Source organism: Zeus faber (genome assembly GCF_960531495.2).
Source record: "Zeus faber genome assembly, chromosome: 10".
Taxonomy (NCBI): domain Eukaryota; kingdom Metazoa; phylum Chordata; class Actinopteri; order Zeiformes; family Zeidae; genus Zeus; species Zeus faber.
In genome coordinates this window covers 15,046,821-15,062,307 of record NC_137199.1, presented here as the reverse complement: position 1 = coordinate 15,062,307, position 15,487 = coordinate 15,046,821, and the positions used below count along the sequence as shown (strand labels likewise).

General features: G+C 43.9%; 1 protein-coding gene across 1 annotated transcript in view; it reads right to left on the bottom strand.

Moving 5' to 3' along the window:
• The window catches only part of kcnip1a (Kv channel interacting protein 1 a), a gene marked incomplete at both ends in the record, with an annotated part of 44,123 nt that extends 30,578 nt beyond the window's left edge, over window positions 1–13,545 (bottom strand). Inside the window, one exon of the mRNA XM_080007888.1 lies at window positions 13,458–13,545. Within this exon, the coding sequence (XP_079864014.1) occupies window positions 13,458–13,545 (88 nt within the window). The remainder of the gene's footprint in view (window positions 1–13,457) is intronic.
• Window positions 13,546–15,487: the final 1,942 nt, after the last annotated feature.

Sequence of the window (15,487 nt, the reverse complement as noted above, 5' to 3'; positions counted from 1 at the left end):
TTGCTCTCCCTGCCCACCCTCCCCTTCCGTCCCTCGCACTGTCTCTTTGTCTGTCTGGTGGGGAAAATAGGGATTGCACGCTGTTGCGACGAGACGACGAGTGGCGGTGGTAGTCGTAGTAGTAAGGAAAACAAACCCTGGCGAGACGGACAGAGAGAGATACGGTAAAACGGAGAGCGATCATAAAATAAGAAAATAAATGAATTGGAAAAAAAAAAAAGACGGGAGAAAAAGAGAGCAGGGATCGCCGATGAGCGTGGGAGGAGAAGCTGGACCGAGAGCGAGGGAGGGGAGGGAAGGGAAGGGAAGGGAAGGGAAGGGAAGGGAGGGAGTCAGAGAGAGGAAGAGCTGGGTGGCTGCTCGGAGAGAGCGAGGAGACGGAGACAAATTAGTGGGAATTCGCAAATGGCAAAAGGGAAGGGATGCGGCGACGGACCAGGGAGCCGAGGGAGGGGTGGGGCGGGGGGGGGGGGCGGAGGGGGAGGACAGAGATAGAGACGAAAAGTGCGAGAGGTGAGGGGAGATAAGGAGAGGGAGAGCGATCAGACCCTCTTACTATTCCGCAGACAACCTGTCTGAATGCCGCGGAGAGTGCATTCCGAGAGCTTATCTCCGCACGCACGCGTCTCGCAGGTGTGCGTGCGTGCGCGTACGGAGTATTTCTGCCTGAGGGTGGGTCACGGACAAAGGTGTTGACACCGGACACCGGTACGTGGCACAGAAATATACCGCCTCACGCAGGTTGGCCGGCTGTAGCTCCCCCTGCGCTGTCGGCGACACACTTTTGCCGGATCTGCGTTTCGGCGTCGGCCCCGCGCCCCAGCCTATCGGCGCGGGCGCGCTCACCCGCACGCACACAGAGACGAGCACAACGCCCCCTGACCCCGCGCAGCAGGACCGCGCCACACGCCAGGATCACGGCAATGAGCGGCGGACATAAACCATTTCACAGCCGCACTTGGGTGACGGACTGTTTCTGTCGTGGCAGCTTAACCCCCCCCCCCCCCCCCCCCGCGCTTGGCTTTTTCAAGGGACCGAGATCGGTGGAGGCTGTCGGCCGATTGAAATTCCTCACGCGGCTTTAGCTGAGAAAACAATTTACAGCCGAGCGTGCGGCCGTCGAGCCGAGGGTCATCAGGGCCGGCGATAAAGTCGTAAGGTTAAACATTCGTTAAAACATGAATAAATAAGAAGTAAAAGGATTGGCCCTGCACAAGCCTTTACCAGATCGATGCGGGTGGCAGAATGGAGAAGGGGGACGGAGCAGGGACGGTGGAAGTGGGGTGAAAGGATAGAATGGAGTGAAGAAGAGAAAGAGGATGAAGGGGTTAGGAGAGGAGGAAGGAATATATATATATATATATATATATATATATATATATATGTATATATATATATATAGGTTTAGGCAGTGACGGCAAAAGAGAACAAGACGGACAGAAATTAGGCGAGGTAAGGGGGAGGGGATCCAAGTGATTGCGATTTTAAGTGAGAGTATTTGGGGGCCCACATGAGTCATCAGCATCCTCCCCTTTAATCATCCCCCACCCCCCTCCCTCTCTCTCTCTCCCCACATCCACCCATCTCCTGTTCTGCCACAGGAGTACTGATTTGACATCAATTCAAATCCATCCCCTGATACTGAGGCACAACAGACACACACACACATACACATTCACATACACAAATGAAACCATGCACACAGGTAGCATGAGGGTTAAATGAGCATGAAGGGAAAAGGTCTTCAAATACAAGAAGCAAAACAGATGGCTGCATCCTGACAACATTGTCTTGTGTTGACACAATAGTTGATTACTATTTAACAAGGAGCAACAGATTAATCACCTGTTTAAGAGACAAATTATTTAGAGACATAAATCGTTACGTCTTCTGAAATGGTACAAGACTTAAACAAGTGAGATCACCAGATCCAGCACACAGCGTGAGCCAATCCTGCTACTTATCATTTATGCCTGGATGGACAGATGGGCGGATGGATGGGCAGATGGATGGGCGTATGGATGGGCAGATGGACGGGCGGATGGGTGTATGGATGGATGGAAAGACTTCTAATTTAAGCAGAGTTCGAAGTGCTTCTATTTACTTATGAAATCCTACATTCATTCCAACTCTTGTGCCTCCATCCTTGGCTATGGCTGGCAAACATCAACATCCACACCCCCTGCTCTGGCTGCAGCCTCCATGCCTGGCAGTGGCTGGCTGTCATTCAAGCCCTAGTGTTTTTGCCATAACCAGGGGAGTTTTTGCTCAGCCTCTGTGAATTGTTTTAGGTTAGAAACATCACTCACTTACTAGCACTAGTTTACCTCCGACTATGGCCGGAGCTGTAACGGGGTCCTATTTCCAAAACAAAGGCAAAGTGCCTTCTCCTACATACAGTACCGGCTACTAGTTAGGGGGATGGCTCCTTCTTGCTCCTTTTCCCACTTGGGTTTTGTGAATGCGTCTTTACTGTCCCTCTCTGACGGCTTAGGGTTTCTGCTCTCAAGATGTCCTTGAATGTGGGACTGTGAACAGCTTGGTCTCGTGATCTATGATGAGGGGCTCGACAAATAAAATTAATTTGACCACATCTGATGGATGGACGGCGGGATGATGGATCGAAAAATAGGTGGCAAAGAGGGGGCGGGTGTGGCGGAATAACTGCTCGGAGAGAAAGAGTGGTGGAGAGATAGAGGGAAGGCACAAGCGGGCAGGCAGGCAGCCAGGAGGACGGACAGTGAGACGGGCAGAAAGTGAATAATGTATTGGCGGTGAGCTGGATGTTTAGCTGCTGCCTGCTCTCATCAAACCAACTGCTGGATAGAGCCTTTCCCAGAAATGACCGCTGGGATGGCAGATGGAGAATGATGAAGACAGAGCATGAGATTAAGAGGGGGTGGATGGGAGGGGGCAGAGGAGAGAAATGTAACATGGGTAGGTGATAAAAGTAGAAAAGTGAGGGTGTTAGGATGGTGTTAGGAGGTAGGCGGCGGCGGGGCACGGGGAGATGAGAGGAGAGAATTTGGAGCCCGGGATGGATGCAGCGTAGGCTAGGCGCAGCTGAGAGATGAAGGAAAAGAGCAAGAGGGAGAAGAGGGAAGGAGACAGCGAGCAAGCCAGGAGAGACAGATGAGGAAAGAGAATTTGGAACGGCGGTATAGACGGGGGGGGGGGGGGGGGGGGACAGGAAAGAAAGGGAGATAGACAGAGAGACCGGAGAGACGGTCAGCACGACAGACAATAGGACAAATTGACAGACAGCTAAATTAAAATAGGTTTAGCTTAGTAACAGCAGAGGGACACAAACAGACAGATTGGAATCGTAATTGAATATACAAAAATGACAGAGAAAAAGTAAGTCATCCATACAGACACACAAAGAAACAGCGGAACAGGCAGAAAGACAGACAGACGAAAGGGTAGAGAGACTGAACCCCCCCCCCATGGGAGGAGAGCATAATGAAAAACCGTGGGAGGCTACTGAGCGTCAGGGTTTGAGCAGCCCCACTGTCCTCCGAGTCATCAGAACAAACAGATTGATTTACTGGATCGGGGAAACAGAGACAAGTTCAACCACCCTGTCTGACTTGGACATGAGAGGAAGCGCGAAAAACCATCTCGCTCAGGGAACACCCATGCAGCCATCAGCCATATGCTTCCTTGAAAAATGTCCATTTGTTTGTTGGACGCACCGGAGAGCGGGGAGGGAGAACAGCGCCTGCTCTAACTGACCTCCTGAGACCCATTCTTACAAACATAGCCTCCACACTGCAATATAACATTTTTACTCCCTTCTACTCCACTGCAGTGGTTTGGTAGTCTCACCCTACCGCCCAACATAATACCTCACACTAGAGTCTTCCATCTCCTATCTTATTATCCCTATCTACCCACCTTTTTAGCACGTCTAACTCTGTATCTGGGGTATTTCTGTTGTCTCAACGGTGAAACTCAATAAAGAACGGGTGGCAGGACTCGAAAAAGTGCTGTTTATTCTCTGCATTTCCACACGATTTGAGTTCCCAAAGCTCTGGCAATTCCACAAGGAAGGGTGGGCAACAATCACAGTACCCAGATGGGCAAAGCCGACAGCGACATATCTAAATAGTCTTAAGGCTGCGATTGCTGCCAAGAGTGCCACAATAGAATATCAACTCGACAGGGGTAAATACTGCGCGAGCGCATGATTAATTATTTCTCTGTTTTATAGTTATAGCTATTATAATGTTATAGTCATTTATTCTGATTAATTATAAGTTATGTTATGTAATATTTTTATGTTTACCAGTGGCGACAAAAAGCTTGGTTCAATCCAATCCATGTTGCAAAGAGATAAAGATGTAAATGACTCAGAGGATGGAAACTCTATTGCAAAGCCACTGTGAGGTGAATTATGTTCCCCCAAATTACACCGTTCGTTTTTTTCATCACTTCTGAAAGATTCAATAGTGATAGCCATTGCATAATAAACTTCACAGAGATAGAAGAACTATGCTACACACCTCCCGTCTTTCTCTCTGATGTGAGCTCCTTTCTCCGGGCAAGGACACGGCTCTCGATTATTATTATTTTTTTCCTTTTGGAGAAAGAACATGTCTGTGGGAGATTCCCTGCGATCGAGTGAGCCTCATTCTGTATTTTATGTCATTTCATGCTGTATGTGGGGATCCGAGAGCCTCCATTTCTCTAGTGAGATAGCTCTTGGTCAATTGCACATTCGGGGTGGAAGAGATTTGATCGGGCTTCTTTAAACCCGGCTCCACTTTAAGTGAACTTGCACAGCCTTCATGTAACCGTGTAAGAAGGACACTCACACAGTCATTTAGGCTGGGCCATTCATCTTCTTTTCCCTCCTGCTACGTTGAAGTCTTAACTGACTTTTTGCGGGCCATAAATGCTTAGCAGCCAGCCTCACCTTGCCTAGGGTAATTACCCTGCAGAGCCATGATGTCGCCCACAGCTCTCCACACTCCCCAACAAGTAGAAGCTACTCTCCTAAGGGAGCAGCTAGGCATGGTTTACCTCTGTTTATTTATTTTTTCTTAATGTTTATTGTAAAATAATGTCAAATAATGGTTCGTTTTTGGTGAACAAATATTCCCAATGCTCTGCCTCCCCCTCTCTCTAAACGTAAGAGGTATTCATCGTATGCAGCGAGAGGATTGATAACAGTGTAAAAAAAAAACCTCCCTTGAGGGCTTTTCCAGATCACTTATTATGCATTGTATTTGTATTTGAAGCAGCCTGTGTCCCCCCTGGCTCATTGGAAGGAGCGTGATATCATTTTGAAGCCCACAGCTGAGCATACACGCAGAGGCATGCACACCATGGCACCTGCACACACACACACACACACACACACACACACACACACACACACACACACACACACACACACACACACACACACACACACACACACACACACACACACACACACACACACACACACACACACACACACACACACAAGTTCAAGTTCTTGCACTTGAACAAGTACATATATAATTACATATACTTTAGAAAAAAACATATATTCTAAAGTTTAAACATTCATTTTTTCTAAAGTATGAAAAATACATATATTCATCAAAGCACATGTGCAGAAACACACAGGTACACACACACCCACACAATGTTTTGCTCCTCTTTGCTCACTCCTTTTCTTCATTTCTGCTCCATCTCTCCCGCCTCCTCCTTTCTTCTTCCCTGAATACAAAAGCGCAGCCCTGTCTCCCAATGACTCAAAAGGACCTGGAGCGAATATCTGATGGAATAGGCTGCTGAATATTTCATTAAGCACTTATGAGGAACACCTCAGATCTAGAGTCTTCAATGGCCGATGCCTGTGGACGTTCTGTTTGAAATTCACCTCACTGTCCGTCAACATTCATTAACTGTTATGGGCGAAGCTGCTTCATCAGCAAATACCTTAGGAATGGATATTAAAGTGTCACACAGTCAAGAAAGACCACATCCCATTTTGTTCCTCTGAATTCTAAAAATATGGTACTGGCTATTTTAAAAGTGGAAATCTGGAGGAGTGTACTGCCCTCTGTTGTTTGCTCGGAAAATCACATGCTCTTGTCAGAATTTCATTCTTGCCAGCTTTTATGGAAAATGATCTCCTAAATGTAAGGTTTCAAGATTAAGTTTGGTCAACATTGCAAACTGAGAATTTGTGGGTCAAAAAGGAGGCGAGATAAACCTGTCCTATTCCAAATCTGCTTTTTTACACCAAGTTGAACTCACCTTTTATTTCCACTATATTATGCACATGGTTGCTTTATTAGCATCATATCATATTCTTTCTTGTGTTGTTGCACAATTCAAATCTTGCAAACAGTTTTTAGCAGAGGTGGAAAGAGTACCGGAAATCCTTCAGCTTGAGTACTGCAACTACAGAGATGATTTACTCGAGTGCTATTAGAGGTAGTGATGGGGAAAATGACTACACATTAAAAAAAAAGGGGGCTGCAGGCAGCAGCGGTGATTGCAAGCCCAATGCATCACACCACAGCGAGGGAAGGGAACAGGCCCCACTTCATAGTCAACACTTTGTACTCTGTTGCCCCAAGCAGCTTACCGCCCAAGGCAATGTTCTCTTTTACCTATAGGGCAACTGTAAAAATTCCACTGCAGGATTTCAGAATGGTATTTAGGGAATTGTCACACACTGTTGCCCATTTGTGAGAGAGAGGGGTTTAGTGTCGCAGACAAGGACTCTACTATGCTGCCACAAAAGAGCATAGTAGACTAGATACAAAGTCTTTAATAGTAAGAAGCATGAGAAGAATTGGGATGCATTTTCCTTAACTTTCTAGATGTTTGCGATTTGGAAAACAGCGAGTCATGGTCTGGGGGAGACCATTTCGGGGAGGGGTGCGGGCGTCTTCACTCAGAAATGTAGTGTTTTTTACGATAAGACTTATTTCAATAACACAAAGTTAACACTTTATTAATTCCCTGGGGTAATTACAAAACTGATACGGGCATTTTGTCCTTTCTGGGCCCATCTTGTATTACACAGAGTACATTCTTGAGTGAAATTTATTCTGTTGAGCTGAAAGCATAGGGCTAAGAGTAGGGAGTTGTATTGTTTCTAATTGGTGAAGACAATATTTACAAAAATACCCTCAAAAATCTCTTTCAACAAATAAAGTAGATATGCCTGCTTGCCTCAGGAACTACCAAGTGCAGTTAATATAAATGTTATGTTTTGTTGTTTTGTTTTTTTGTTGCCGTTAAGTGTCATATACTGTACATGGAGCTAAGTACATTTCAGAGGTTTATCTTGTGAAGAACAACAAAATATGATAATGTCTACACATTACACGGCTGTCACACAGAGAGCCACTGGAAAGGTTTCGGGTTTTTTGACTCACCTCAGCATTCACACTGACATAAGTTCTTTCCCGAGTCAGATTTCTCCACGACATCTCTCGCTCTGACCCCCCACTCTCCGCTGAATCAGTAAAGTGACACTAAGGAAACAGTGAGCACCCCCAGCCCTCCAAAAAGAGACTTATTATTGGTAAATATGATACCTATTCCACCAGGGTAGTAGGCTGGCAATCAAGAACATACAATGTGCCTCGCTCTCTCCTATGACACACGAAAATAACTAATTATAGAACAATAAATAGACACGCCCGACTGACAAGAGGAAGAAAAAACAGGTTTATGGGGGTTTTGTTTCGCATCGTTACTTTCGCTCACCTCAGCATCCCCGATGTTTACAATACTGAGCGTCTCCTTTTTAACACCTGCCCGGCCGGAGATTAATCTCTCTGCAGAGATCGTCATATTACTGCAAATCAATTTGACGAAGAGGACACTTCCCCACAAACATTCACAGCCGCAACGATAATGGCGTCTATCAGGATATGACAAAGACCGGTGAACGGTGAAGCAGGATTCAGTACTGCTGGAAGCAATTTACTGTTTTGTTTCGTTGATCTGCTCTCAGAGATTGCAAAATCATAACAGCAGAAAGAGAATTTGTGAAATAGACAAAAACAGATGGCATCAGCGTAAAGAATATGAAATTATGTAAAGATGTCAACATGCCTGCTGTTGTCCACTGCTCTTCACGGCCTGTCCACCATCGTATAACTTCCTGTATTAAAATACTCAACACTCTAGCCAAGTTGCTGTTTTGTATTGAACCTAACTTTAGCTCGTCATGTCAATATTAACCATGAAGAAACTAAAAGGTCAGTAGACAAATGGAGATACTGACACACTGGTGTAGCGCTCACGTCATTCTATCTCATTGTACTGTGAATGCTACTGGACTGGTTCTAGGTAAGATGGGCATAAAAATCAGACCAGAGACTCAGAACTTGAAGTATGACGGTATCACTGTAGTGAACTGGAAGTAAATAATAATGTAAAAACAAAAAGAGCACTCGTTGACAATGAGGAATTATTTCAGTAGCCTAATCACAGGTGAGTTAATACTCCAACCCTTATGTTTCCTGCCAAGGAAACATAAGGGTTGGAGAATAACAGATCATTTTAAAATGATCTGTTATTTAGGTTAAATTCAGCCTAGGTTAGACCGAGTTAACACGTTTTCTTTCTTTACTAGGTAAAAAGACTCTGATCTTTTGGGACCTTTGCTAATACAGCCGCTAATAATCACAAGGCTCAGCGGTTGGATAAATTGTTATGATTATAAATGGTCGAAAGAAAAGAAAGATCTTGTCTTTATTTATGTGTTTTGACTGGTCATACAGACACAAATAATTAACAAACGCAATAACAAAAACAATTAATTAATTAATACCCCCTCGAGCCTAACGTTGAGCTAGCACAGTTAGCATTTAGCACAGGATCGGTACCGGACACACAGGAATGAGATTGGCACTGACTTTCTCATCCGAATCTGGGCAAGATGGACAAAAAGCACATTTCCAAAAACAAAATTGAGTTTCTTAACCACTTTGCAACTGTTATTTACATAATCACATGCTGTGTGCGTGCGTGTGCGTGTGTGTGCGGGCGTGTGCATGCGCGTGCGTGTGTGATGACTTTAGCGCACCACCACAGCAAAATAATAAGGTACTTAAAACCTGGAGGATAAATTATACTCAGAAACTGGACTGTAAACACTGTTAGAAAAACTGTGCTCGAGTCTAAATCTGTTAACTTGGGCCGGCTAGTGCGAGACCAACCGTGAGCTCCCTACAACTAATTATAACGTTGTTTTTTTACCCCCTCCACTGTACTCATTTCACTCTCATCGCCACGACAACTCCAGAAGTTCAGTGAGCGATAGCCTGTTAACTCGGTGGACATAAACAACAGTAGTAACAGGAGGCATGAGGAGGGGAACGTTTAACAGATTTAAATCGAAAACGTCGAGCGGAGCGGATTGTGACGTCATCGTAGTTGCAGTTCCCGAAAACGTACCACTAGAGGTCACTGTTTCCATTATAGTCAGTCGCCACTCCAGTCTCCTATTATATGAGAAAAAACTGTCAGCGGAGTGGCCTTTTAGTGTTCTCAATATATTATGTAATAAATCACATTTTTATTGTGAAATATTGTAAAATAATACAAATTTCTTAAATCATTTTACATTTTATCTCATGTAAAAAACAATCATTGTGGTTCATTGACATCCATTGAGATGCATCTATTGATGATGATAATAATAATAACAACAACAACAACAACAACAACAACAACAACAGCAACAACAATAAAAATAATAATAATTATAATAATAATAGCAATAATAATCATAATTATAATATAAAGAGATGGATTGAACACATTTATGTGTTGTGCATGTGATGTTAACGCGTAACAGTTACTGGACAGTCAACTTAAATTAAAAAAATATATTTAAAAAAAGCCTTCAATACTTTCTCACGTTATGTACATTTCAGCGCAAACTGCAGTCATTCTAACATTACTCAGTTATGGCCCATGAGTGGGAAAGGGCAGTCTTTGTCCATCTGTTTTTGTTCGATATTACCTTGACGAATGGGACATGACCCACCAGAGTTATGATTTTATTTCCACAATAATTCTAGTATTCCAATCAAATAATTCTAGTCCCAAATCTTATCCTTGAACTGTTGTCAACCGTTTAAGGACCATATATCCTAAAATTATTACTCCATGCAGGCAGGGGTCCACAGTTATGAGATTATCCGTGGGCTACAGTAGACACGGTGTCGTGTCTGCACCGAAAAACCCCTTGGGTTTCATATTTCCTTGAAATTGCACCTGCTGTGCGCACACATGTCAAAGTCTTAATGAAGTTCTACATACTGGCATAACCAGTGAGTAATTAGAGCAGTAATTAATCAGTCACACATATTACTTACCGCAAAGGGGATGGTTATTTATTTATTTATTTGATTACTCATACCATTATATTATATACCATTGTTGCCATTTTATCATTATTATCATCACCATCATCATCATATAAAACAATTATATACTTAGACATACAGTATATACAACATATGCATACTGTATATGTATAAATATGTACATATATGTACGGTATATGTAGAAATATGTACAAAACATATACAGCGCATACAAAATAAGCGCTGCATTGAACTGCAAAAATGCAAAAGTGTTCCAGGTAACGCTGTGACCTTTGCAGGAGCTTGGACTTTGTTCCTTGACCTTTGCATTCAATGCTCTCGGGCCTGCAGAAGACCGTGTCCATTGTCCTTTTGGTTCTAATGGGCAGAGACAGGAGGATAATTTGGCCTTTTATATTCTTGAACAATGTTAATGATATACCCGATGTCATCACAAAGTCCCATTGCCATTTCAAATCATGCACAAACCTGTGCTCTTTTCTTTTTATTTGTAGACATTTAGTTTTACAAAAAATCAGCATCTTTACACTATGGAGGTGTTGATGTTACACTTTGGATAGATTCACTTCATGCTCAAGTAAAACACCAAGGTCCCAAATTGAAAAGCAAATATGTAGTGAATCTAATCAACACGACTGCTCAACTGTAATGGCCCTCTTAATAAGATGTCTGAGCCATGTGAGAGTGTGTGTGTGTGTGTGTGTGTGTGTGTGTGTGTGTGTGTGTGTGTGTGTGTGTGTGTGTGTGTGTGTGTGTGTGTGTGTGTGTGTGTGTGCGCACGCGCGTGACTTGCTTTTTAACAATATGTCTATTTGTGCCGCCACTCATTTTTGTTGGCTACAAGATTAGCTGCTGAGGAGCAATTGGTTAAGCAAGCCAACCTCATCAGCATCCCTCTCATGACATCATGTGTGTGGACCTGCGGGGCGATTGTACCACCAGTACAAGTAATGGTGTGTGCATGCACATGAGAGAGATGAGAGCCTGAGCATTTTCTTTGTGCAACTGTGTATGACCGTATGACTCCTTTGATGTCTTTTATCCCCCCAGGTCATAATGTAAATTGGATGCTGGTCTATTGTTTGCGAGGCAGTGGAGTGTGTGTGTGTGTGTGTGTGTGTGTGTGTGTGTGTGTGTGTGTGTGTGTACAGAATGATATCCGCCAGTCTTCCACTATATAGGAGACATGGTTTTATGTGTCTCTGTATGCATCGTGTATGTATTTATTTTATTTTATTTTATTTTATTTTATTTTATTTTATTTTATTTTATTTTATTTTATTTTATTTTATTTTCCGACATCTCCATAATTCAATGAAACAAAAAAGCCCCAAGTCCCGCCTTATCCCACGGTGCTCCAAGCTCTGCATTGCTTTGGACACCGTGGTGAAAGTCAGAAATCACTTTTGAATTAGGCCATGACGTTCTAATATGAGTGAAGATTGAGCAACTGGATTGCTTTTTCCTCAGCTCAAATTTGTTCAAAAGCAGATTTTGGTGGACTGATAAGGTGAAATCAGTGAAAGTTACCGGACTAAATACGACGGTAAAGCTCAAACCCCATTGGCTCACAGAACTAGGGGCCTCGGGAGGGTGGCTCCACCCACTGAAACAGCCCGTTTTCAGACAGGGTGGATTGGACGCGTGTTAGAATGGCTCGAATGCATAATCTGGATGGTATTTTCATGACAAAAAACATTATTAAGGTTTTGCGGACCTCAGAGACCTATATTTACTCGGTGAAAAGCCCATAATATGTCCTCTTTAAGGTATTGACCAAAATAACCCAATACCAAGTAGTGTTGAAACTCTACAGTAAAACGATACCTTCATTTCATCCCTTTTGTCCCCAGATTTAGAAAAAAATTACTATTATGGTTTTGCTCACAGCCAATCACCACAAGCGTTTTTCAATTTAATACGACGTGTGATTGGCCCACTACTGCAGCAGCAGCTGTGGTAGTGACAGTCTGTTAAAGGACAGGTTCATAGTTTTTCAAGTCTGCCTTAAAACAACAGTCAGGTGACCATATGAACAATGAAAGAGGTTTTCCTTGCTCTAATTATTCTTCCTGTACTGGCTAGTTGTATAAAATCACACTGCCCAAATACTTTATTTTACAGTTTTGTACAGATATTTAATAAATATTTCAATAATTTCAACACTTTTTCAAAAATGATCCGTGTAAAAATCATTTGCATGGGGAGGAGTGGTGGCATTTTACGCAACTGAATGCTTCCATTCACATGATGGGTATAGTAAAAAAAAAAATCGAATTAAGTACTCTATTGGTTTCGGTATCATTTTAAGGGTACTGGTATTTGTACTGGTATCGTAATTATTTAAACAATACTTCGCCCTAATCAGCATCCAGTTATGGATGCACACACACACGCATACACACACCTAAACATTGCAAACCCATAATGAATCACAATAGCAAAACCTCTGTGTCTTTATGTTCATATACTTCCGCTGCTGTGGCCACACCATCTGGATTTATTACACACATTCATCACAAACAAACACACACACGCGGACGCTTCCACTCCTAACTTCATCTCCCCTCTCTATAAATGCTTGCTCCCTCCATCTATGTCTCCTTCCCTCCTCCCTCTGGAGATCGCGCTGAACAGAACGAGGTCAAGAGAAGAGAGACGAGCAGGAACAGCGTGGGCGTCGAGAAAAGAGCCGGGTTAGAGAGTAGACAAAAGCATGCAGAGTGTATTGTCGTGGACCCTCACTTTTTTATGCCGTTGTCGTGATACTTTCAAGCGATGGGGCAGCCTCTGCAACGCAAAGCCATCTATATACGAAGACAAACAATGACTCAAGACATTCCTATGTTCTATGTTCATTCCTATGTCCTACGACATTTAATGTTATGTTTTCTTAATCACCTCAGATTTCTCTAAATGGACTATGCATACGTAAGATGTATATACTGAAGTGTCAGCAACTCCACGCTCAGAACCTCACGGATTTCACCTGTGGACCTCACGTGAAGGCAGGTATGTGATTCATTTTTTAAGACCGTTACACATAAATGTATTGTGCATGCATACAAGACGGCTTAGTCATCACTCAGTTTTACTTACCTTTGATGAGTGTCCCAGTGACCAGTTTGTGCAAAGACAGGACAAACTTGACCAGTCCCTGTTTGCAGCGTTTGGCACAGCCCGTCATCCCGATGATAACCTGGGTGCCGGTGTGGGTCGGACAGGTGCCTTTGGAGTGGGTTATGGACAAGGGTTGTTTGGGGCAGTTGGGTAGAAGCAGCAGCTTTGAAAAGGATGCCAAAAACGGGTGGCAAAAGGAAGTTCCAGGATGGTGAAGCCAGTGAGTCCGACAGAGAATAAACAAGGCGAGAGGAGAGCCTTTTATGCTTCCGTAGCGCCTTCCCCTCCCGCTGAGCCAGAAGGGAAAAAAAGGGAAAGTAACAACGATCTTCTCCTGTTCCTCCCCTGCTCTGCCTCAAATACCCCCGACACTCAAATACACACACCCATCAAAATCCCCACCCACCCAACTCTCCTGAAAGTGTCAAAATCGGTGCCTGATTTGCCAGTGTGTTGTGCATTTCAGGGGCAGTCAGACAGAGCTAGGGAGAGGGAAAAGTACAGGAGAGAGAAATAAACGAGGGAAATTAAAAACCTCTTTGGGTCCAAATAGAACAACTGCTGCTTGTTGGAGGCTCCCTTAGAAGATCCAACTTTTCTCAAAGAACAAAAAAAAAAACAAAAAAAAAACTTCTCTTCAAGCTCCAGAACGCCCGTGGAATTGCAGTAATGAAGACATCCCGCAAAAATGCATCACAGTTCAGCCTTATCTCCGTTTTCTTTCCCAGTGCCTACAGTATCCATCCCCCCCTTTAAGTGGCCGAGGAGTAATCCACTTTCAGCACCACTGGCGGTGGACAGCTCCCTACAATGCAGGGCAACATAGGACAAAACAGTGCACTCTGCCGCACCCCCACCCCCTTCTCTCTCTGTACACACAGATAGACACTCCTCCCTTAAGCCTTCCATTGGCCCCAGCCACATAGAGATGCTTTGGGTACCTATTATAGAACATAATGTACCATTTATGTGTTAATAAACAACATTGGGCAGTTTAAAAAATGACCAATTTTTCAACTGACCTTTAACCCTTTTTTATGGTGCATAATAATCCCTGCAATGCTGTACAAGAGTATTGATTAATGTTCAAGATGTTCGCTGTCTCAATTGACTGGCCTCCCTTGACTCTCAGTAATTCATCTGTAAGGACAGCAGTACCGTCAATGAATTGATCAATTGATTTGATCCGTGAACCTCCGCTGAACTTTAGTAGCTCCGACCTGTATTCAGACTCTACCTCCGTCCGCTCCGCTGCCTCGATCCTCGAGAACTGGAACACAACTCAGGAGAGAAGGAAAGAGTGGAGGAGAGGGGTGTGAAGATGGAGAAGGGAATCCAGGAGATAGGAAAAAAAAAAAAAAGGAGGATGTGCAGAGATAATCTTGTAATGTCCCTCCCCAGCTATATTTAGTCCTGAATCAAATATGGCGGCTGCACCCAGGGCTAGGCTGTGGAAAAAGCAGATGAAAGGTAATAATAACGCCATTAAGAGGACGAGAAATAGGGAAGTAGATGCACACAGACACGGTGAGGCTAGAAGGAAGCATAGAAACACAGAGAAGCAACGAAACAATAAAAATGCGAATAATAGGTGTGAAATAAAAGCCCAGGAGAAATATAGAGAATCGATGGGAGAGGAGGAGAAGGTGGCAGGCCAGCTGCCAAGAGGAGCTGCGGTCCTCGCCAAAGAGGTCGAGCGCTCAAGTCAACACCTCAGCCACGATCACACACACAGGCTCTCGCTGTCCGACACAGATCAATACTTATACAGACTCTTAAAAGTTGTGTCGCGCAGCCCACAAAGAAATGGTGAAGTGGGATATCTGACAAACGAGAAGGGAGGGATGCACAAAAGAGGGTGCATTACAGTGTGACGGCAGACTTAGGGGAAAAGTGCGAAGAGAGAGCAGCGGAGGAGAGAATAAAAAAGCAAGTCAAAATGAAGGGGGGAGTATTGTTTTCCGAGGAGCCGCCACTGTTTGGGCATTTAAGCATGGCGGAGATGACTG